This window comes from Schistocerca serialis, chromosome 2, assembly GCF_023864345.2.
Source record: "Schistocerca serialis cubense isolate TAMUIC-IGC-003099 chromosome 2, iqSchSeri2.2, whole genome shotgun sequence".
NCBI lineage: Eukaryota > Metazoa > Arthropoda > Insecta > Orthoptera > Acrididae > Schistocerca > Schistocerca serialis.
The window spans coordinates 494,866,227-494,890,310 of record NC_064639.1 but is presented as its reverse complement, the minus strand read 5'-3'; the positions used below and the strand labels follow the sequence as shown (position 1 = coordinate 494,890,310).

General features: G+C 38.3%; 1 protein-coding gene across 2 annotated transcripts in view; it reads right to left on the bottom strand.

Annotated features, from left to right (window-relative positions):
- Nucleotides 1-24,084, bottom strand: part of LOC126457430 (male-specific lethal 3 homolog) — a 124,941-nt gene that overhangs the window by 87,935 nt on the left and 12,922 nt on the right. For both annotated transcript variants that reach the window (XM_050093701.1, XM_050093702.1), the window contains exon 4: nt 19,239-19,833. In XM_050093701.1, coding sequence (XP_049949658.1) covers nt 19,239-19,833 — 595 coding nt within the window. The remainder of the gene's footprint in view (nt 1-19,238; nt 19,834-24,084) is intronic.

Genomic DNA, 24,084 nt, shown 5'->3' with positions numbered 1-24,084 from the left:
TATCGAAAAAATTACTTCATCACTATATAGGAAAGCTAAGGTCGCAGGAATATTCTGTGATCTTACAAAAGCATTAGACTCTGTAAACCATGCCCTGATGCTTTTCAAACGCAACAGGTGTGGAAAAAGGGATGGTGCTTTGAAATGGTTTGAATCTTATCTCTTGGAGAGGAAACAAAGGGTAGTAATCACATCAAATGGAGCAGATCACTTCTGAGTGGAAAACAGTCACAAGGTGTTCCTCAAAGCTCAATCCTTGGACCCATTTTATTCCTGTTCTATGTAAATGACTTGCCTCTCAATATAAATACTCGTTTAACTTTGTTTGCAGATGATACTTCTGCCCTAATTGAAAATGAAGATTCTGACAATATACCACAGAGTTTCATGAATACATTAAGTAACCTGGAAACATGGTTCAGTCAAAATGGCTTAAGGCTAAACATTTCATAAACGCACATGATGAGTTATAAAACCAAACATTCAAAAACTGAAGAAATATGTCACTCACAACAATCATAAAATGGAAGAACTTTACTCAGTCAGGTTCCTGGGAATAAACTTGAACTGAGTTGGAATTCTCATATAGAATATCTAGCAAATAAATTAAACAGTCTTGCATTTGCAATGGAAATTTTAGCCTGTGCCACTGATAAGGCCACCAGGGAAATAGCATATTATAGCTACTTTGAATTGGTTATTCGCTATGGAATAATTTTTTGGGGAAACTCTGGGAATGTTACACAGTTTTAAAGTTGCAAAAAAGAGAATCATTCGCAACTTGTGGTCTGCACAGCAGAGGGCATCATGTCGACCATTATTTAAAGACCTAAATATATTAACTGTCCCCTCTTTATACATCTTTGAGGTGGTTCTTTCCCTATGCAGCAGAGCTGATCTATTCAAAAAGAAATAATTTTGAACACTTATATGACAAGACACAGAACTTTATACTCACCTCTCGTCACTTAAAACTGTGCGCTCAGGCTCCTCAGTATATCGCCACAAAAATTCACAACACAATAAAAGGGTGCAACATGATGAATATGAAGATAAATATTTTAAAAAGCAAATTACATGATTTTCTAATTGAATGATGCTACTACTATTCTGTGGTAGATTTCATGAAGGGCGAAGTGATACTTTGAGCTGGATCCCTAAAATGGAATAAAAATTTATTATTGTTATAGTAGGTGCAAATACTGTAAGTTTGACAAATGGCATGTAAGTAAATGCTCCACAAAGTATTATTGTAAGTGTGACAATATTTTAAATAAGCAAATTGCAACCTTGACATGTCTTTTGTATATCAGGCATATGTTCTGAAATTGTGTAAGTTATGAGATAAGTAAAACACATAACATTACACATTACATGTTATGACATGGCTCTGTATCTGCTCCTGAGTACACCTTACAATCCAGGATCTGATTTCAGAATTTCTGTCTGATCATGATGTAATCTAAGTGAAATCTTCCTGTTCCACCTGGCCTTTTCCAAGTATACCATTCCCTCTTGTGATTCTTGAGTAGAGGATTCATTATTACTCACTGAAATTTGTTACAGAACTTAGTCATTGTCCTCTCTCATTCCTTGTCCCAAGCCCATATTCTCCTGTGAACTTTTCTTCTACTCCTTCCCCTACAACTGCATTCCTGTCTCCCATGACTGATTTTCATTTCCCTTTAAATACTGTATTACCTTTTCAATATCCTCATACTTTATCTTTTCTTCTTCAGCTTGCAATGTTGGCACTATACCTGAGCTACCATTCTCAGTGTTGGTTTACTGTTGATTCTGATAAGAATAACTATCACTGAACTGTTCGTAGTAACACACGCTCTACTCTACCTTCCTATCAATAACAAATCCTACTCCCATTACACTATCTTCTGTTGTTGATATTACCTACACTCATCTGACAAGAAGTCCTTGTCTTCTGCCCATTTCACTTCACTTACCCATACTGTATCTAGATACAGCCTTTGTATTTCCCTTTTCAAATTTTCTAGCATCTCTACCATGTTCAAGTTTCTGACATTCCACAGCCCAATTCGGAGAACATTATCCTTTCGTTGATTATTCAATCTTCTACTCATGGACACCCCCCCCCCCCTCCCCCCCCCCCCCCTTGGCAGTGCCCTCTGAGAGATCCGAATATGAGACTATTCCAGAATCTTTTGCCAATGGGGAGATCATCATGACAGTTTTTCAATTACAGGCCACATGTCCTGTTGATACACGTTATGTGTCTTTAATGCAGTAGTTTCCATTGCCTTCTGCATTCTCATTCTCATGCCACTGATCACTGCTGATTCTTCCACCTTTAGGGGCAGTTTCCCCATCCGTAGGGCAAGAGTGCCCTGAACCTCTGTCCACTCCTCCGTCCTCTTGACAAGGCCATTGGCAGAATGAATGTCCTTGGCCACCAATGCTGATTATTAATCGAAATTTAAGCAGTGGTGGGATTTGAACCCGGGACCGAGGATGTTTTGATTACTAATCAAAGATGCTACCCCTAGACGTTACAGAGGGTAAAATCTATAGCTGTCCATATATGAACTACTACAGGTGCTAATGGTGCAATGAGTGTACTTTATCACAAAAAATGTCCACAAGAACCAATCTACAGACACCACCTGATGTTCTTTCAAGATGAGTCTGGTTCTGAAATAAGAAAAGTAATTACGGAGTGTAAAAGCATGGACAAAAGGAGAAGAGCTTTCTGAAGGGCAATACCTATTATTGGATAAAATGATTTTAGGGCCAATGACAAAAGCCTGATTCCCTTCATTGTGGATCATTCACCACAGAGCTATCCCCATTGGCACAACCCCAACAGCACCTGCCTGGCACTGCTTGGAATTCCATGCCCCTGACTCCAGCAGGTAAATGAACTTTTAAGCTCTGGCACCAACAGTGTGTGCCATGCCTTGTTAGAGGGCTACAATTATACAGACACCTGTTTATATCCCCAGCTTCTGCTTTTAGTTCATATTTGGTGTACAAAGTGAAATGCGTCTGTCTTTTTATTACATCAAATAACTAACAAACCATGATTTTGCTGAAACTGCTCTATCATGCTTCTGGATGAACTAGAGTTGCATCACCAACCAAGCCACACTGTAGCCCTTTGCTGTGTTACTAAGAGTGTAACAATGAAAAAAACCTGAATTGTCTATTTCCAGCTGCTCAGTACAATTCTGTGGCATTTAATGCTTTTCATTCAAAGCTGATAAGAGTACCAAAGGAAAAAGTTGTCTAGTATAAGAGAGAAGTTCTATTTTATATGGCACTGCTACACAAGTATTTTGGCACATGGCATCATGGGAGTGATTACAATATTGATACAGAATGACATTTTGCAACAGCACATGGTAAAAATACTTGCAATGTACTTGGGAACACTGTCAGACATGATTTAAGCGGAGGGAGGGAGGGAGGGAGGGAGGGAGGACGGGCAGGGGGACACGTGAGAGCGACCAAAATTGTGAAAAAAATTTTGTTGGCTCTTCATTCACTACATGGTACTAAAATTTCAATTCCTGAACATTACATTCAGTTCCACTTCGAAGTGTGATAAAAATGATAACTGATTTTCATTTATTATGTTTGTTTGCAAGTGGTTACAAGGGAGTGAAGTTTATTGAAGTTGTATGCAGACCTATTATTACAATCTGCAGCATGCCTCTTTCCAGTGATGTGTAATTACTACCCTCTAATAATTTAGGCAGTCTACAAACTCTGCCAAGGTTAGGATTTGATCCCCCTTCCATACTGTCATTATTGGAGGAAGTCTATCATAGGAGAATTGCTGCACTTGGCATTATCGCTACTCAGTTTGTAAATCAGGTTAACTACAGAGGTCAAGCTAAGCAAACACTGCTCGAGGATGAAGAGGATGTGTATCATTTGCAATGGTTCACTGACAGAAGGTAAGGCTTTGTACAAACACTATCAAATCTTTGATTCAGGTTTCCCGTAGCATACCTTCTGGAAACTTTATTTACCTCTTCCTCACAAACTACTGGCTGTGCAACTAGTCAGAAGTATAGTGAAATATTTCGTGGAAGGAGTTTTCATTTAATGCAGTACTAAGGCATTTACGTAACAGAAAACCCTAAAAATTTAGTACATTTTTTCACAAATATTTGGAGAGTTGCAAAAATTGAGCAAAAGATCAAAATTCTGTTCAACAGATATTTGCAATAGCGACATATAAAAAATGCATCAATGCATTTATTTTGTTCTCGTAGATTTTCAAAAATGAATATATGCACTCACCTTGTTGAAAAAGTTCTATTGTTTATAATTAAAAATGTATATAATCAATAAGCATGTAAACCTTAGTATAGACATAAAACTTAACAACTGTGCCAAAGTTAGTTAGCCTACATTGTCCTGAAATCTTTAAACTTTATACTGCTTTTCTTTTCTTTAAAGTATTTCCATTTTGCGAATGTCCTCCCATAACAGCAAGTTTACAAAAGCCATATGAAATTGAAAATGTGACATCTCACGGGCAGTCCGCTCTTACTCAAGAAACCACTCCTGGAATCCATTTTTAATTATGTACAACAACATAACGTGTGCAGTCTCCAGTGGAGATATTGCAAAAAAACTAATGAAATATTTAAAAAAACAAATAAAATGGACGAGAGATTTTATCTCGAATTTAAATATTATATTGTGCGTGAATACTGACCCCTCAGGTGGTAGATAATTTTTCTCAATCATCATCACTTAAAATTCTGTTAGAGACTTTTGAGTGCAAGGAATAAAAAAGATGCACTCTGACAATAATGGACAATGTAGATGAAAAAGGACTGTTCAATTGTCTTCTTTTCTCTCTCTCTCTCTCTCTCTCTCTCTCTCTCTCTCTCTCTCTCTCTCTCTCTCTCTCTCTCTCATCTTCGCTGCGAGAAGTCTGACATATTGGCAAGTGCTGTTGAATGTAAGATCAATTGTAATCTTAATTTGATAATATAATAGTTTCATGTTAATAGCCTATTCATTTTTATTTGTAAGAGGTGCGCCCTATCTCATGTCAACTTTCTTTAAATACCTGTATTTCAAGTAATATTCAGCGCCACAATTGCAGCTGCCGCTGTGGCCATAGACGCCATTATGTGGCAATCTTAATTTGTAAAATTAGCGGAAGCAAAGAATTCGCCCGCATAAATTATAATGAGCATTTTTTTCCACAGCCGACAAACATGGCAGCAGAAGACAGTTGTAAGATTTTCATTTTCAGTTCAACGTCCGAGATCCAGACTCTACTACAATGCATTATAAAAAAGTGGTAAGAAATAATGCTTGAGCAGAAAAGTTTAGCCGAGGCAAAAATATAGAAAAGTTTATTTCATTTTTCAACTTAAATTTAACGTGTTTCAATATCAGTGTGTTACAGTTATTAGTATGATTAATAATTTTGCGCAGAACTAACTTTTATTTAACAACCAATTTTACAAAAAGCAATTTGATTTAAATTCAGAAATCAAAACCAAAATTATCAATTATTTTGAGAAGAGCCCACCACATTAGGACAACAAAATAAAAAGAAATATTTTATTACATTTCCTCTCATTTAACGACAACGTCTGTGTAAAGCAAGAAATGCAAGCAAAATGAAATACAGTTACTGTCCACATCTAGTAATTCCGGAAATGTTAAGCACCCCTTCTGCACTCTCATTCGAGTGTGTGTACTGAATGGTACATGAAGTATGCATACTCTCCAAAGATTTACCCATTAATTACAGGCTTTTTTAGGTAAGTTTTACTTCTTAAAAATGTCCTCTGTTTTGCACTACAGAATTAATGGATTTGTAATTCAGTTTTTAAGAATCCTAATACCACAGTGTGCTTTCTCAAGAAAACTGCAGACTTCACAGTTTGTTACTAAAATTGTGTAGCTTTTTTGTAAAAAGTTTTTTAATTATAACATTATTTTTTCCTCAAATAAATGTAAATCACTATTTTGTAAACAGAAACATGAATACATCAAAAAAGCAAAACGGTATTTTTTATTCTGTAGAACTGTCTTTACAGACACTTGGCCTGGAAGACGTAGCAGATAACTCTGCAGAAATTACATATGCGACAGGGGAGGAAAATAAACTAATTCAGAAAACTGTTGCCTTTGACAGTTTCATTGGTGAACTTGGTAAATGCTCAGTGAAAGCAGTAATACACCAGCATCTGAAGAAATTGCAACAACAACACATTGGAGAAGTGAAAGGGTGTGTACAGGCTGAAAGTGCTTCACTGTGATTTTGCTCAAAACTCATCTGTAATTCTCCCACGAGAAGTACAAGAGTATCACTGGAGTAATGGGCAGGTTTAAAATTTTACAGGCATGACATATTTTCAAAACACGACCACAAGTGTTGCAGTTATAAGTAGAGGCACCTGTTTGTGGTGAAAATTTTTGCCCGATTTCGTCATTTTTAACAAGTTATTTCGGTATATTTTTCACTAGTTTTTTTCCATTTCGTCAATTTCGCAAATTTTATTTCCACTTTTCAGCAGGAAAAGGTACAGGAAATACGTTTATGGCACATTTGCAGTGAAAAATCTTATTTTACATAAATTGAGAAAGCATAAAAATTGTTGTTGTTGTCGTCTTCAGTCCTGAGACTGGTTTGATGCAGCTCTCCACGCTACTCTATCCTGTGCAAGATTAATCATCTCCCAGTACCTACTGCAACCTACATCCTTCTGAATCTGCTTAGTGTATTCATCTCTTGGTCTCCCCCTACGATTTTTACCCTCCACGCTGCCCTCCAATACTAAATTGGTGATCCCTTGATGCCTCAGAACATGTCCTACCAACCGATCCCTTCTTCTGGTCAAGTTGTGCCACAAACTTCTCTTCTCCCCAATCCTATTCAATATTTCCTCATTAGTTATGTGATCTACCCATCTAATCTTCAGCATTCTTCTGTAGCACCACATTTCGAAAGCTTCTATTCTCTTCTTGTCCAAACTATTTACCGTCCATGTTTCACTTCCATACATGGCTAAACTCCATACAAATACTTTCAGAAATGACTTCCTGACACTTAAATCAATACTCGATGTTAACAAATTTCTCTTCAGAAACGCTTTCCTTGCCATTGCCAGTCTACGTTTTATATCCTCTCTACTTCGACCATCATTAGTTATTTTGCTCCCCAAGTAGCAAAACTCCTTTACTACTTTAAGTGTCATTTCCTAATCTAATACCCTCAACATCACCCGACTTAATTTGACTACATTCCATTATCCTTGTTTTGCTTTTGTTGATGTTCATCTTATATCCTCCCTTCAAGACACCATTCATTCCGTTCAACTGCTCTTCCAAGTCCTTTGCTGTCTCTGACAGAATTACAATAAATCTTATTAAAACACAAATACCAAATCGTGAAAGTTTGGAAAACATTTATCCTGTCCCAGTCTATGTACACAACACACAAGTCAGTCTGAGAAAGACAAGGATACCATGACTTCCATATTACTGGGAGTCAGAGCTGTTCTCCTGTCAGACATTATATTGCAATATCTACAAAATGATCTCTCACTATCAAGATTACTGACTGGGATCCACAAAGCCTTCACTGCAGCTTCCACAAAAAGTCCATACTCTGCATTCAGGGAAAGAAGAATACCAATCACATCAACATCTTTACCTTCTCTACAAGAACTGGCTACTAAATACCTAAACAATGTGTATGGTACAAGAAATTCTGTCGTTGGAAGTTCTTGTAGAATGGGAATTTTCTTTATCAGCTGAGAGATTTCAGCGCTGTCTAAATTGCCTTTTATTATGTTTCTCAGATCAAACAATTTACCTGTAGAAGAAATGATAATTTTTCCTGTATCACACTTCATCAAGTGGTTCAAGTTTTGTAAGACTTCTCTACCTACAGACTGGAAGAGTGATGTTAACTGTAATTGCATATGCTCTGGCAGGTTATGAAGTTTTTCTGAGGTTGTCTCGAAAAAAAATCCATCCTCTAGTAACTTAAAGCTCTTTGCAAGGTCATCAAGCTTAGACTGCGGAAGATGAATTAACGGGATCTTGGAGCCCTCTAATGTCAGCAGCAAATTGCAACATTTTGAGCAGTGCTCAAGAAAAAAAATAGCTAGGCATTGAATTTTTTTTGCTTCAGCAGAAGTCAAAGCTTTAAAATAATTGACAGCTACACTCTCATCTTCAACAGTTTCAACAAATTCTACTGTATCACAGATTTCTCCAAGGTACTTGACACTTTGAAACCACAAGTTCCACCTGGTGATGACAGGAATAGGGAAAAGTTTGGCTTTTGTGTGTACACCTACATATTTCTGAGCTAAGAACTGAATGTATGCATGCTTTCTCTTTCAGGTATTAAGGAAGATGTGTTTTGTCTGCAAAACACAATGGTTCAAATCACAAATTTCCACAGCCCACACATTGCCAACCAAATTTAATTTATGAGCCCGGCATTGTGTGTGTACTAACCCTTCTGAAACTAAAACCCTAACTGCTTTTATACACTTGCCCATATAACGGGCTGAATCTGAAGTTATAGAAACTACATTTCTGTACTGAATTTCAAGTTTCTGTATTACACTCATAATTGCTTGTGCACATTCTGTAGCATTTGCATTTTCAATAACTTTCACTCCCCCCGACAATTTCTGAACTACACTATCACCACAACTAAGTACTTTTATCAGAACCACGAACACGCACTGCCCTTTTCTGTCTGTCGTTTCATCACAAAGAATTGAAATTCTTTCGCCTTTCACGGCTCCTTTTAATCTTTCCTCTTCTTCTTTGATGATTCGAGGTATGTAACCTTCCCGTAGTCTTCCAGCTGAGGGTAAGTCTCCAGCACCTTAAAAATGTCAACAGACCTGCTATTAGATTACTATGTATCGAATTAAATTACCACATTACCCAATTATAAGACCAAGCGAGTGCTCGAGGAAAAATTATTTTTAATATAGGCCTATTCTGACCAACAAAAATTACTGGCTATCGAGATTAGGTAATCTTTGCCGCGATTAGCAGATGGTAAATTAATTATTACACAAACCTGGTATGTATTTGTTCATCCATTCTCTCAGCTTCGGATGATCAACTTTTTCCATCGGAATGTTAGCCTCAATGAAAGCTCGAGTAGTCAATAAAATGAATTCTTCTTTATCATTTTTCGCTCGTTTTTGTCGCTGCAGTGACTTCCGTGAGTGTAGCTTGTCTTTTTATACCAGTAGTTGTTAGCACCTTCTCCTTGTTCTTCTTATGCGAAGAACTGTTATTAATGTGTTTCAGGCACGTGTCTTTCCTCTGCCACTCAATAAGCATATTGCAGTATTTGCACATGGGTATCTCCCCACTTTTGTCGAAAACATAAAATCCTTCTGACGAAAATACCTTTTCTCGGTTGAAAACTGTCACTACCATATTAATTATCTGTAGTACGAAAACAAAACACCACACTCAGTGCACCGGCGATCCACAACGATTTCCAATACGCAATACTGAATACACCGCGAGAACATTGCAGAATGTCTTGGGAATACTCGATATATTATATATATCGAAATGTATCCACATAGTATTACCATAACTCCAATCGAATTTCCGCAGTAAAGTTCAAATGACGAGATTTTGCAAAGTTTCATCAATTATTTCACGATTTGGTTTAAAAGTAAATAGTTCCGCATTTTCAGCAAAATGTGTAAAATTTCGTGAAAATTTCGCGATTTCGCACTTTGCGAAAAACTGGTGCCTCTAGTTATAAGCAATGTGCAAAATTCTGCAACTGTGAACAGGGGGCAGAAAAGATCTTTATTTCTGATGGTGTTCCTAGCTATTTTAAAATTCATTACTAGCTGTTTGAATGGAGTACGTCGCTTGTGCCAGCTGACTGGGTATACAGTGCTACTGTTCACAGGAAGGAGCCTTGTGATGGTGTACGCAGCCTGCTGAAGCACAATGCTACAAAACACTCTTCCCAGACCAAATACAGCTGAGATTCAGAATGCTGAGTATTTTATGAGAGTCGTGAAATCTTACACATCCACAGCCCTCGGTCTTTTGTCCAAAGAGGAAATCAAAGAATTCCATGACCACAAAAGAAATAATGGTCCAAACAAACTACTACTGTGAAAGGAATTCAGAAGACATTTTTGGACTAAGTGATGAGCGAACTCGCATTGCAAACACTTTAAAGAGCAGCAAGAAAGAAGAAATTTCATTTGTTCGGCCAACACCTCAGAAACAGCAGCATAATATTCAGATTCACAGCCTGAGAAGGGGGATGTTTGTGGCATGTGTGTATGACTGACTGGTGGACTGCACAGATTATAGACACCAGTTATGAGTTAAACGAAACTGTAGTGAACTTTATGCTACCACATGGACCAGCAGCTGGATATAGGTTTCCAGCTGAAGGACAGCAACAACACCATCAGTGATCACTTCCTGTTTACAATGTTTCGAAGATTATAAAAGCTCCAGTTCCTACTGGTTCAACAGGAAGGCATTACTCTACATCAAAAGAAGATACTGAAGCAGTGAAACATTTCAATTCACTGACTGGCTACTTTCAGTACAAAACAGAGTGCACAGAAGTTGTATAAATTGAAACCTTTTAAGTCTTTGGACCTTTCACACACATTTTGAAACCATTTAAAATGCTTAACAAAATGAGTCTCTTACTCATCATTCAGAAATAAAATTATGTTAAATAAGGCTAGAGTTTGATTTTTGTGAGTCTGGTATGCAGTAACATGGTAATAAAACAGGTTTTATGTACGGCAAATATTTCAATTGTTTATAAAACCTGTTCTACCTAAAAGTGGAAGTTCTCCTTTTCAGGGAATGTAGAATTTCATGATACTAATCAACAGAAAACTTTATGGATTGGTATTTTTGAAAAAAAAATTCCACAAATTATACGAAAGTTCAGAATGCTATAATAAAAGAACTTTGACAGGTAAGGCCAAAGGGAGGATTTTGTTGTAATCTTAGCAATTATCTTTCAAATTTAAAAATCCCAACAAAATATCAAAAACTGTTCCAGAGATACAGCATTGTAAAATTTCCAAAATTTGCATCTTCAAAATGGTATGCACAGTGTCAGGGTGTATAAGTAGACAAGGAAAAAGATTCCCAGATTTTCCCCGGATCTCCCGGTTAAAAATACATTTTCCGTGTTAAGTGACAGTATACTTTCTCTCGGAACTGTAAAAATTATCCTTTGAATGGTCATGCTTTTATACAGCAGCGTAGAATTTCCCGGCACTTTAGAAAATGAAACTCAAGGGGGGGGAAAAAAAACACATTTTCGAAAGATCTTTGATGTGCAGCAACATGTACGCTGCATATTTTCGTATTACGAAAGTATAAATTCGAATTCCACCAACAGGAAAAGTTAATGGTTTAAATTAATATGCATACTGTTGCTACAAGAAAAGAAAAGCTTTCGCATATAATATTTGTCTTGAAGATTAATAAGCTACAAGAGAAGCTAAGCTTTCACATATAATGTTGATCTGCTTAACTCATGTTACACTTTAAGATACATCACACAAATACGACAGTAAAATTTTTAATACCGACAGAAATCTCTGATCTTCTGGGCTCGAAATTCGTCATCAAATAGTTTATTTTTAAAAGAGAGAAAACACTCTGTGGTTTAAGAAATTCATCGTACATTCTCGCGCATAGTTCATCTTGCGTAAAAGGCAAATTTACTTTGAATTCGAACAACAATTCGCAATATTTTCCCGACCTGTTAGAAATAGATTCATTTCAGCAGCTGCCAGAGAGCGCCAGATAAGAGGTGTCACTGCGCTTGTGCAACTACGGTGACATAGGAAGCCCGTATGTTCGTACGTGTAAAACCTTAAAAGACCTTACATTATGTCATAAAAGAAACAAGACATCAGAGGATACTACAAGGACGTCAGAATTTCGTGAACCATACTAAAATGCATAGTTCACCTTACAGTGCACATTTGTATGTCCAGATTCCCAATGATGTTGGCCTCGCCCCGATATGAAGCATTTCAGTGTGGTTTTCGGGATGTAAATTTTCTTGGAGTGCCAGTACTGTATTATCTCATGTTTTGTTCTTTATTATGGCATAATGCCATACATGCTAGAAGATGAAAACGTGCACTTGAAATGCAGCAAACAGTTGGAACTAACCAATAGTGTGGAATTAAACACTTTGTTCCAAATAAATTGAGTGCCTCAGCAGGAAAGCTTACAGAAAGCCAAATTTCTTCAGTAAACCGACAAAAATAACCTCAGTGTTCTGCAAGGTGATTACTGCTCAACTGTCAGAAAGGTGTAAATAAAATTAAAACTAGTAATCTATTTTAGCCTTCCGTAATTAAGTGAATGTATTTTAATTCACTTGATAGATCCCAGCCTCAGAAATCCGTCTTGTTTTCATTTGACGTGAGAGCAGTACAGGAAGAGGAAACAGAAAAATCACTAAACGTAAACACGGGTCACGTGGAGACCACCCCCACCCCACCACTATAACTCAGACTGCTCTGCGCATCAGAACGTAAAAAAAAATAACTTTTCAAAAAAATAAGTTCATTTTGTAGCACACATCTTTATGTAGAGTCTGATACATAAAACATATCTTCGAGTAAATGTAAGACACGTTATTTTGTCTTAAGTGTGCAGTGCAGTGCCACACCTCTTCAAACAACATTCTTATACCGTATGTCACTGTGTTTCGCTCTGTGGAACTCACAAGTGTATATTTTGTAACGGATGTCATCAAACTATTTCAGGACATTAGAAATTAAAATTTCCTGTAGTGCCTCTCCTGCTCCGAGTCGGCCGGTTTGACAATCTGCCCTCTTTTTTTTAAAAAATAAAAACCTGCAATTAATGCTGGATAGAATTATTTGTCACCAGGAGGACAAGAACTCGTCAGAAAAACTAGACTCTTTATTGTTTATTAACTAATAACTTACTCTTCTGTGCGACAAAATTAAATATAGGATACCTAAAGACAAGAGAAATGCAAGAAAGTACACATTTCTTCAATCCTTTGGTTCTAGCGATTTTTCTCTCTATCTTGCTACAGCTTTACATGGTGTGCATTCCTTTCAGCATAAGGATTTGTACTGGATAAAACAAAATAAGCCTTTCTAATACTGCACCAATTGCAACACACACCAAATAAGTGGGACTGTTTTGGCAATAAGGATAATTTTTTATAATACGACAGAATATAATTCACTTATTACCAGTACGAAATACCTGTTTGGCCTACTACAAGCAAAAGGCTTTACGTTAGGAAACAGTTTCACATTTCATTCATACGCTCCAGTTTCTCATGCACGAGGCCGAAAAGTAGTAGGACGGAATTTTTGTATAAATTTGGAATATTCTTCCATAATGTGTGTAATGTCCCCGTTTCGTCTTCTTCGTCCTAACAAAGTCTTGTCATCACTAATTTTGTAACTATTTCTACCACTATCAAAACTCATTCTCCAGTTAACTTCGTGTTCGTACAATGTGTTTTCCGCACTACTCTCAGAATGGAACTTGAGCGGCTGCTAGCCGGGGACTAGAACTGGCCGTGTCTAGTGTAGTGATCTGGCCAAATATTTTCTGTCAAAATTCCACTTTCTTGGATACACCAAGAAGATAATATGTAATCTTTCTTACCTGTTATTCCTACTAGTCGTTTATCTCCACTGTAGTACTCTGAATCTATGGATTTCGCTAGTAATTATAACAACGCTTAGCATTCGCAAACCGAATCAGCCACATAAACAAGAAGCAGTTGGCATTCATCGGTTCGGCTTTATTCCGCTCAGCTCACATAGCCCCGTCCCATGTCTGCAGAAAAGTTTGACGGGGATTCCCCCTGGCAGAGCCATCACGTGCACTATGCACGCATTCAAAAATCAACTTATAATTCAATCATAAGTCAAGTTAGAAAGTGTCCAAAAATCAGCAGGGGTGCGTTTCAAAATCATATGAATAATCGATAGACCGAATGCACTGTATGCTAGGTGCTTAGTGAAACAAGGTTTTTGCCTCAAGAATATGAATTTGCCCCCTGCCACCGAAATTGCCGCCCGGTTCAGTTACCCCGGTTTGTGGTCAGCCCCCACTACATCCGGGCCTGCTGCGCACGCGTGAATCTGGTGGCTTGGGCGAACCAGTTACATTTTTCCCAGTACCATGTGGCTGGTTGCTGCAACTGCTGCTTACACTGCCAACAGCCACATTTCTGTAGCCAGAAGCGGGAGAAGACACTATTCATACACGACTCAACTGCGCGTGTGCATGAGCCCACTCGTAACTGATTAAATGAGTCTAATGTAAACAGTTGTGACGTCACACTCATCGGAGGCAATTTGTTGTTTTGAAGCACTGCATAGTCTTCCTAAAGCCTTTAACACATTCTGCTGTTCGCAGACGCTTGTATGAGCACTGTGTTATTTCATACAGCGCATTTCCTTTGCAATTTAAGTTTTATTTTTGTTTTTTTTCCCTCTCGTTCATGTTTTAATGCTGCAGTATTATTCTGCAGTAGCAGGATACAGTAATATTCTTTGTTAGAGTATCAGTTCTTACCAGTCAAGATTACAAAAATTTAACTGGAAACTAAAACAAAGAAAAATTCCCGGAATTCTAAAAAATTCCCGGGTTTTTCCCGGATCTCCCAGTTGTCCCAGGTCGTATACGCCCCGAGTGTCATCTTTGAAGGGCTGCATCTCTGATCAGGAATTTTTTGGAGAAAACTAAAAAAAATATGTTTTCCTTACTTAGTCTTTCATTTTAACATGTGCTAAATTCAATAACATCCGAGACTATGAAGGTAAGATCTTTATCTAGCCTGCCTGTATTGAAATGGACTGCCTGTTGGATATGTGAGAATAGTAGCTTCAATGACAGTATTTCAGTTTTGTTCTGTGAACAGGTAGGTTTACAAGGTTTTGGATGATCCAGATTCCGAAAGTATTTCAAACCGATATGCCATAAAAACAACTTTCCTATTTTCTGCCAGGCTTACTGAGGAAATAGCACACTGTTGGGTATATTATTTCTGTTTACAGTTATAGGTAAGGAGAATGAATTTGCATGGAAGGCACAATTTGTCTGATGGCTGAAACATCCGATCATATTTAAAAGTAACTGCAAGAAAGAAACTAAACCACAGATTTTCACAAGATAGCATTTTCTTTCTCGCAGTCTCCTTAATAGAAAACTTACACTGTTGTTTGAAAAATGTATAGCTATGTCTGTTTCTTCCAGTATTGTGTAAAAACTGGACGTCAATCAGTCAAGAAAATTTCTAGTATTTTTTGCAAAAACATTACAAAACATCTTGTCTTTATATATATGAGTAGGCTATAGATTAAAGCCTAGGCCAAAATCTTTTCAATAAGATCAGTTTCAGCTTCCTACTGAAGTTTAACACTCTTGCTTCATAGCACTCTCAGAAAAATGAATTTTTTCTTGAAATTTGATAATCACATGCCTTTTGCTTTCGAAATAGTATGCATGTGTGTACTTTGTTTATCCTCTGGATACATGCAATCAAAAAAAACTAACGAGTATTTGATGCATTTAAGTCCACACCTTCGGTTCATCCAATATAGATTGACCCAAGAATATCTAGGGATATTCTTGAGCCCCTTCAATATGGCTCCTGTAGGAACCACTAAGACAAGACTAGAATAAACGTAGTGTGCACAGCGGCATTTAGGTGATCATTCTTCCCACACGTAATATGTGATTGGAATGTAGGAAATTCTAAGTACCCTCTGCCATGTACTTTAACATGACTTTGTTGAATATGTGTGTAGATGTAGTGGAAGATGTGAAGCAGTCACAAGAGAGGTTTGACTCAGCTGCAGATGCCCATTTTATGAACTTTTTTGTAATCAGCACATTTCCATATTATGAAAGTATAAACAGGAATTCCACCAAATACACCATGGTAGTTTCCGAAGCACTGAAATCTAGACAGTTATGCACTTTAACAATACGAGAGAAGGAAAGCTGCTACTCACCATATAGCGGAGATGCTGAGTCGCAATAGGCACAATAAAAAGATTCACCCAAATCATAGCTTTCAGCCATTAAAGCCTTTGTCAGCACACACACACACACACACACACACACACACACACACACACACACACACACAAGCGCAACTTTCACACACGTCTGCAGACTCAGAGAGCTGAAACTACACTGCAGGCAGCAGCACCAGTGCATAATGGGAGTGGCGACTGGATGCAGGTAAGGAGGAGGCTGGAGCAGGGAGGGATAGTATGGTGGGAGTGGCGGACAGCGAACTGTTTCAGTTTAGACAGAGGGTAGGAGAGAAGGTGCCGAGGGAGGAGGGGGTAAGTAGCAGAAAGGAGAGAAATAAAAATAAATTAAAAGACTGGGTGTGGCGGTGAAATGACGGCTGTGTAGTGCTGGAATGGGAACTGGGAGGGGGCTGGATGGGTGAGGACAGTGACAACGGAGGTTGAGGCCAGGAGGCTTACGAGATCGTAGGATGTTTTGCAGCGAAAGTTCTCACCTGTGCAATTCAGAAAAGCTGGTGTTGGTGGGAAGGATCCATATGGCACATGCTGTGAAGTAGTCACTGAGATGAGGGAGTATCATGTTTGGCAGCGTGTTCAGCTACAGGGTGGTCCACTTGTTATTTGGCCACACTTTGTCGGTGGCCGTTCATGCGGACAGACAGCTTGTTGGTTGTCATGCCTACATAGAATGCAGCACAGTGGTTGCAGCTTAGCTTGTAAATCACATGACTGGTTCCACAGGTAGCCCTGCCTTTGATGGGATAGGTGATGTCAGTGACCGGACTGAAGTAGGTGGTCTTAGGAGGATGTATGGGACAGGTCTTGCATCTAGGTCTATTACAGGGGTATGAGCCATGAGGTAAGGGATTGGGAGCACAGGTTGTGTAAGGATGGACGAGTATATTGTGTAGGTTAGGTGGACGGTGGAATACCACAGCAGGAGGGGTGGGAAGGATAGTGGGTAGGGCATTTCTCATTTCAGGGCACAACAAGAGGTAATCGAAATCCTGGCGGAGAATGTAATTCAGTTGCTCCAGTCCCAGATGGTACTGAGTTATGAGGGTCCAGACTTGTGGACTTTCGGAGGTGGTGGGAGACTGGAAAGATAAAGCCTATCGTGACTCATCATCTCTGCTATATGGTGAGTAGCAACTTTCCTTCTCTCGTAGTTACATTTTATACTGGATTTTCCATTGTTTGGTTATGCACTTTTGTCACCCAGTCACAGCTCATGTCAGGTGATCTCGCCAGCCAATGACAGCAGATATTCAGAGCACAAGACCCATGATTTAGTCGACCAATAGCAACACCGTTGTTCAGTAGTGTGAACAAACAAATAGGTGAAGTTAATAGTTTAAATTAATATACGTACAGTACAGCTGCAAGAAAAGCTATGCTTTCACGTATAATATTAGTCATCAAAAAAATTTTTTGGGTGTAGTTAAGCAGAGTCCTAAGAGAGCAGCTTAAATTGCAGTGGCAGCTGAATATTTCTAACAAAAGCAATTCTAAATGTCACTGCTGTGCATCAAGCATTCCATCAAGAACTTCGACTTTTCCATAGGAAAGCCAATTGCTCAAGACCTCACTTTGCAATTTTTTTTTTTTTTTTTTTTGAAGGATACTCATACTTTATGCCATTGTTATTGCTTAATTTGTAATCTATGGAAGAACTAAAATAAAAATTGCCCTGAAACTGTCTTCCTTTAATGTGTGTTACTCAAGATATACCAAACACAAATGTGCCAGTAAAATTTTAAATAATGGCATAAATGGATGGTCTTCTGGGCCCAAAGTTTTTCGAAGTGGCTGATCCTCGAAGTGTTAAGTTTTGATTGAAAGTCAAACACATCGCAATTTAAGAAATTCACTGCACATCATCACACATAAGATAATTCAACTTGCGTAAAAGAAAATTTACTTCAAAAGTAACGCTTCCCAAACCACTATTCGCAACATTTGCCCTGCGACCTATTAGAAATGTCAACAGTTGAGACTTCACGCTGATCAAAATGAGGTGCATGAGAAAGGTGCATCTAAAGAAGTTTGTAGTTACAAAACATTGCACAGCCTTCGACACATTTTGTTGTCGGCAGACACTTTTGTGTGCACTTTGTTTTGTTGCTGTAAAGGGTACATTTTCTTTGAAACAAGAATTTTATTTTCATGTTAGTCTCTTATTTATGAGTCATTTCTGCAGTACTATTCTGCAGTAGTGGGCTAAAGTAAAATTCTTTGTTAGAATATTGGTTCTCACCAGTCAAAAATCACAAAAATTTAACTGAAAACTGGAACCATGAAAAATTTACGTTATTCTAAAATTACACAGTTTTTCTCAGAGAAAAAAAATTACAGGATTTTCTCCAGATTTTCCAGTTGTCCTGGGGTGTATACACCCTCAGTAGGCTAATAAACATTCAAATTACACTGCAACAGACCCATGTTGTGAGTGGATACTGTCAGGACCCTTTCAGAACATCTGCCATATTTAGGGCGAGAGTTGAAATTTGGGGAACGTGGGAAGATTGCTGTCCAGATGTGTTTCTAATTCTGTAATTACTACAACATGTGACTTTTCTTATTGCTATTTCACAAATCTGACTATCCGTTTGTATGGAGTGTAGTAAGCAATTTTTACATGTCAATGCTTTTTACACCATCAACTTTGTTTTGAACTTCATCATGCCTGTGCTAGCAGAGGAAACCTCAGAGAAACTTGGATGAAACATTAGAATGTTTGTAGTGATTTATTACATGGAAGTATACAAATGACTTTCCGTAATAATAACAAAATACCAGCATTAAACCTCAATTTGCAGCATTTCGTAACATTAATATAGCATTATAATGGACCATGTGTGTGAACCTGATGACCTCACTTAGTCCCTCACTGTCAAGACTAGAATTGTGTGTGTACTCCATCTTTGAATAAGAACATAATGATACCGAAATTCATTACAAATGACAAAAGCTGGTGCAGCAGTAAACACTGCCATGTGAAAAATGTAATTAACACCTATAAATCAACTAGCAGACAAGAAAGAAGTTAACACCACACAAATTTATATCAACAAATGTGTGCAAATGTAACTACATCAAATGTTTTCCTATCTGAATCAGAAAAGCAAGAATTTATGTTTAAAAAACTGAAGTTCATGTAGAATGTAGCTATCTTACCTTATTTGTATTTTTAATAAGTTCATTATCCAAATCCAGTATGTCTCTCATAACAGCAGTAAATTCCAATGGGAAGTTTTCTTCTGCAGTGTCTTGAGCGCCTTCATCTGACTGGCTAATATGCTCTGCATCTTCTCCACTGGCTTCATCTTCAGTGGTACACTCACTGTTATCAGAGTTGTTATGATCAACAAAATCTTCCGAGTCTTGATCACAAGCGAGATCACCGTCACCACACTGATTATGATCATCCACTTCATCATCACTGTGTGCTTCTCTGCTATCATCACTATCACTTTCATGTTTTACACCATAGTCATCACTATCGTCATCTTCATAAGCATTGCCTAAGTGTTCATCTTCCATCACACTCTTTTCTCTCTTTTTTCTGTGATCAGTAACACGTTTCCTCCTATTACTTTCATCTTTGTCCAAAGAAGTGTCGTTAGTACTGCAAGAATCAGGGCTACCTTCCCGGGAGGTTGTAGCAGATGCTGTGCGATGACCAGTGCTACGTTCCGATTTGTTATTTCTCTTGATGGATACCTCGTTACCTTTCGGCCCCTTGTTATCTCGCCGATACAGGTATGCAGTTCTTCATGAAACAGAAATTTTTTTTTTTAATTACGGAAGAAATAGTAATCTAAATACAAATGAATTGCTTTTCACTTCCTATCTGAATCACTTTCACATTTGCACCACTGCACAACAAAATGAATTGTTAAAATAACCAAACACTATCACAAAGAAAAACTAAGTTAAAGTGGAAGTGTCACATTCACACCAGAATAAGAACCAGAAACATTTACTACCAAAAAAACCATAACAATGTTCAATTTTTATCTCTCTTTTCTTTCTCAGTTACTTAAATAAAATTTATTCTCTAATTTAGTTGACAGGCACCAGATGGAATGTGTGTATGTGTAAGAATGAAACTATTTCGCTCTACTGTAGCAACTGGGTCTATGGAAACTCCGGATACCCTATACGAGCTCTACATATGATGTCATGATATAATGTACATCTGAGTGGATAATAAGATCAAGCATAATGTGCCTGTTTGTGGATGTGCTTTCTGTATGAGTAAGTCAATGGAGGAATTGACTAAATTTCAATGAGTCACAACTGTCCAGGCCCAAAAGCTCGCATCTCATCACAAATTTCACAGTTCCTATCAATGTTATTGTTAAGTGGAAAAGGCAGACACACATTATGCTGAATTATCAGCCTGGTATGCACGGGTAGTAATAGGTAAGGGCCACCAAACTTCAAAATGTTTGGAATAGACATACCCTTATCAACCACTGCAGTAGCCAAAGTACAAGACTCATCGAAGTAACACACTGATAGGACAGAGGGCTCAGTTATTCATTTGTCATGATCACACTGCTGCCCAGAAGCCAACAACATCAGGGAAGATTGAGACAAAACTTAGACAGCCACAAACAAAATTTCCATTGCACTTTGGAGAAGTGGAAAGAGGTTTTATGAAGTTGCAATTTGTGGTGCATAATGTGAACCTGAAGAGAATGTCCAACGAACAGTATTTACGGGATGAGCTGGTTGACATTCGTAAATCGCCCTGACTACCATCAAATGCTTGGCAGCTCCTGTGAATCAGTGTGTTGGAAGAGCTCCCAAGAGTCACGTACCTGTGATACCTATACCAGAGTAAAGAACTATCCTCTCCTTTGGATGCTGTCTCCTTTGCAGAAAGTACAGGATATGTCTTTACTCATCCACCTCATTGTGAGTGGCATGTTAATGGTAGATCTAGGTGTCCTATACAGGATGGACTGGGACCAAGGACTTGGGGTGTTATACCAGTCCCCTTAAAAAAACAAGTTTGAGGTGCTGTCTTTCACTGAAAAACAGAATTAGAGTGACTCACTTGGGGAAACCCATTTTCTCCAGTGCCAGGAGGCAGCACACACAAAATGTTAGGGGGTCTATTAATAGTCAGCAGCTCAAATGTATGGTGAATGATGGTACACCTTCGGGAAATGGCAGCAAAGGACAGGAAAGGACACAAGATGCATTCAGTGTGTCTGCCTGGAGGCCTCATTCAGCATTTAGAAGAGACTATTCCGGCAGTCATTGAGGGAACACGGTGCAACCAACTGCAGATTGTGGTGCATTTTGGAACACATGATGCCCTTCCTCTGGCCTCGAGGTCATTCTAGTGACTGGCAAAGAAGGTTGAGAAGACCAGCACGGGGTTTCAACAAAGTTCACAATTTGCAGCATTGTCCCCAGAACTGAGTGTGGCCCTTCAGTTATACGTCAAGTGGAAGGACCGAACCACAGACTTCAAAGATTCTGCAACAAGCTAGGGTGCAACTTCCTGGACTTGTACCATAGGGCTCAGAACTATAGGGTTCCCCTAAATATCTCAGATGTGCACTAAGCATCAGCAGAGGCTGCTACTCAGGTAGCTGACCATGTGAAAGTGCATACAAGGGTTTTCTAGATTAGACGACTCTCCGTCCAATCCATATAATGATGCTGTAAGAAACTCCGAAGTATCTGTGTAACATTTGAGAGAACAAAAAGAGAAAACAAAAAACACCAACAGATGAGAGTATTAAAATCCTAATGGTAAACTGCCGAAGGATTAACTACAAAGTTTGAAGTGCTCATGAAAAGCAGTGATGCTCACATAATACTAGGCAGTGAAGGCTGGTTGAAACCTGAAATTGGTACCAGTGAGATTTTTGGGGAAAACTAAAGTGTACATCAAAATAAATGGGAAATGGATTGGCATCTTTGTCACATTAGACAAGAACCTCCAATCAACCAAGATTGAAACTGAAGCTGCATCTGAGACTGTTTGGGCAAGGCTCAGTATCAGGGGAGGGCATAAAATGATAATTGCATTCTTCTATCACCCACTAAACTTATCTCCTGATATAACCAAAAGCTTTAGAGTAAACCACAGTTCACTTGTACATAAGTTTCATACTGTAATCATCAGTGGAGACTTCAAGCATCTGACAATTAATTGGGAAAATTGCAATTTTGTTAGCAGTTGGTGTGATAAGACATATTGAGAAACATTACAAAATGCCTTCTCTGGAAACTACCTAGCACAGATAGAAACCCCATGCATGATCGAAATACACTGGATTTAATGGCCACAAATAAACCTGACCTCTCTGGAGATGTCCACATTGAAACTGGTATCAGTGACCATGACACAGTTGTAGCAACAATTACCAATGTACAAAGGACAACTAAAACAAGCAGAAAGACATGTATGTTCTGAAAACTAGATAAAAAAAATCAGTACTGTCATATCTCAGTGAAGGACTTCAAACTTTCAGCACAGGGCAGGAGCATGCAGAGGAACTTTAGCTCAAGTTTAAAAGAATAGTTGACCATGCAATGGCTAGATGTGTAACCAGCAGAGTTCATAATGGGAGGGAACCTCCATGGTATACAGTCACTGTAAAGAAACTTCTAAAGAAACAGAAATTACTGTATAGCACGGGTAAAACAAAGGGTAGTGCTATACATAGAGACATGCTTAAACGAAAATTGTATGGCTGTCAAGAGAGGGCAGCGCGATGCCTTCAATCACTAATGCAGCAGAATATTGTCAAATGATCTTTCACAAAACCCAAAGACATTCTGGTTATATGTAAAGGCTGTTAGTGGTACCAAAGTTACTGTCCAGTCCTTAGCAAATGACAGGAAATGACAGGAAATGAAACTGATGGTAAAAAAGCAAAAGCTGAAATGCTTAACTCCGTTTTCAAACGTTTCTTTACAAAGGAGAACGCACAAAAATTGCCTCAATATAACCATTGCACCACTGAAAAGATGGACGAAATAAGTAATGTTGTCAGTGGTGTTCAGAAACAGTTGAAACCGTTAAAATCAAACAAAGCTCCACACCCCAATGGAACCCCTGTCAGATTCTATACTGACTTTGTGGCCAAATTAACCCCTCTTCTAACTATAATCTATCGTAGATGTCTTTAACAAAAAACCGTGCCCAATTCTTTGAAAAAGGCACAGGTGGCATCCATCTACAAGAAGGGTAGTAGAAGCAACCCACAAAACTACTGTTCAATATCCTTAACGTCAATTTGTTGTTGAATCTTACAACATATTCTGAGCTCAAACATAATGATGTCTCTTTAACAGAACAACTTCCTCAATGCCAACCAGCATGGATTTCAGAAACATCTAACATGTTAAACCCAACTCTCTTTTCTCACTCGATTGGATCAATGCAACCAGGTAGATGCAATATTTCTTGATTTCCAAACAGCATTTGATTCAGTACCGGACCTACGCTTTTTGTCAAAAGTATGATCATATGGGGGTATGAAGTGAAATTTGTGACTGGATTGAGGACTCTCAAACAGGGATGACACAGCATGTTGTCTTGGATGAAAGTCATCATCAGATGTAGAAGTAACTTAGGGTGTGCCCCAGGAAGTGTGTTGGGACCGTGGCTGTTCATGTTTTATATTAATGAACTTGCAGACAGTATTAACAGTGAAATCTGGCTTTTTTTGCACATGATGCACTTACCTGCAATAAAGTACTATCTGAAAGAAGCTGCATAAATATACACTCAGATATAGATACGATTTCAACATGGGGCAGAGACTGGCAACTCTGCTCTAAATGTTCAGAAATAAATGTTCATAAAATGAAAAAATGTATCTTACGACCATAATATCTATAAGTCACTGTTGGAATCTGCCAACCCATACAAATACCTGGGTGTAACACTTTGTAGGGATATGAAATGGAATGATCACAAAGATTTAGTCATGGGTAAAGCAGGTGGTAGACTCCAGTTTATTGGTAGAATACTGGGGAAGTGCAGTCA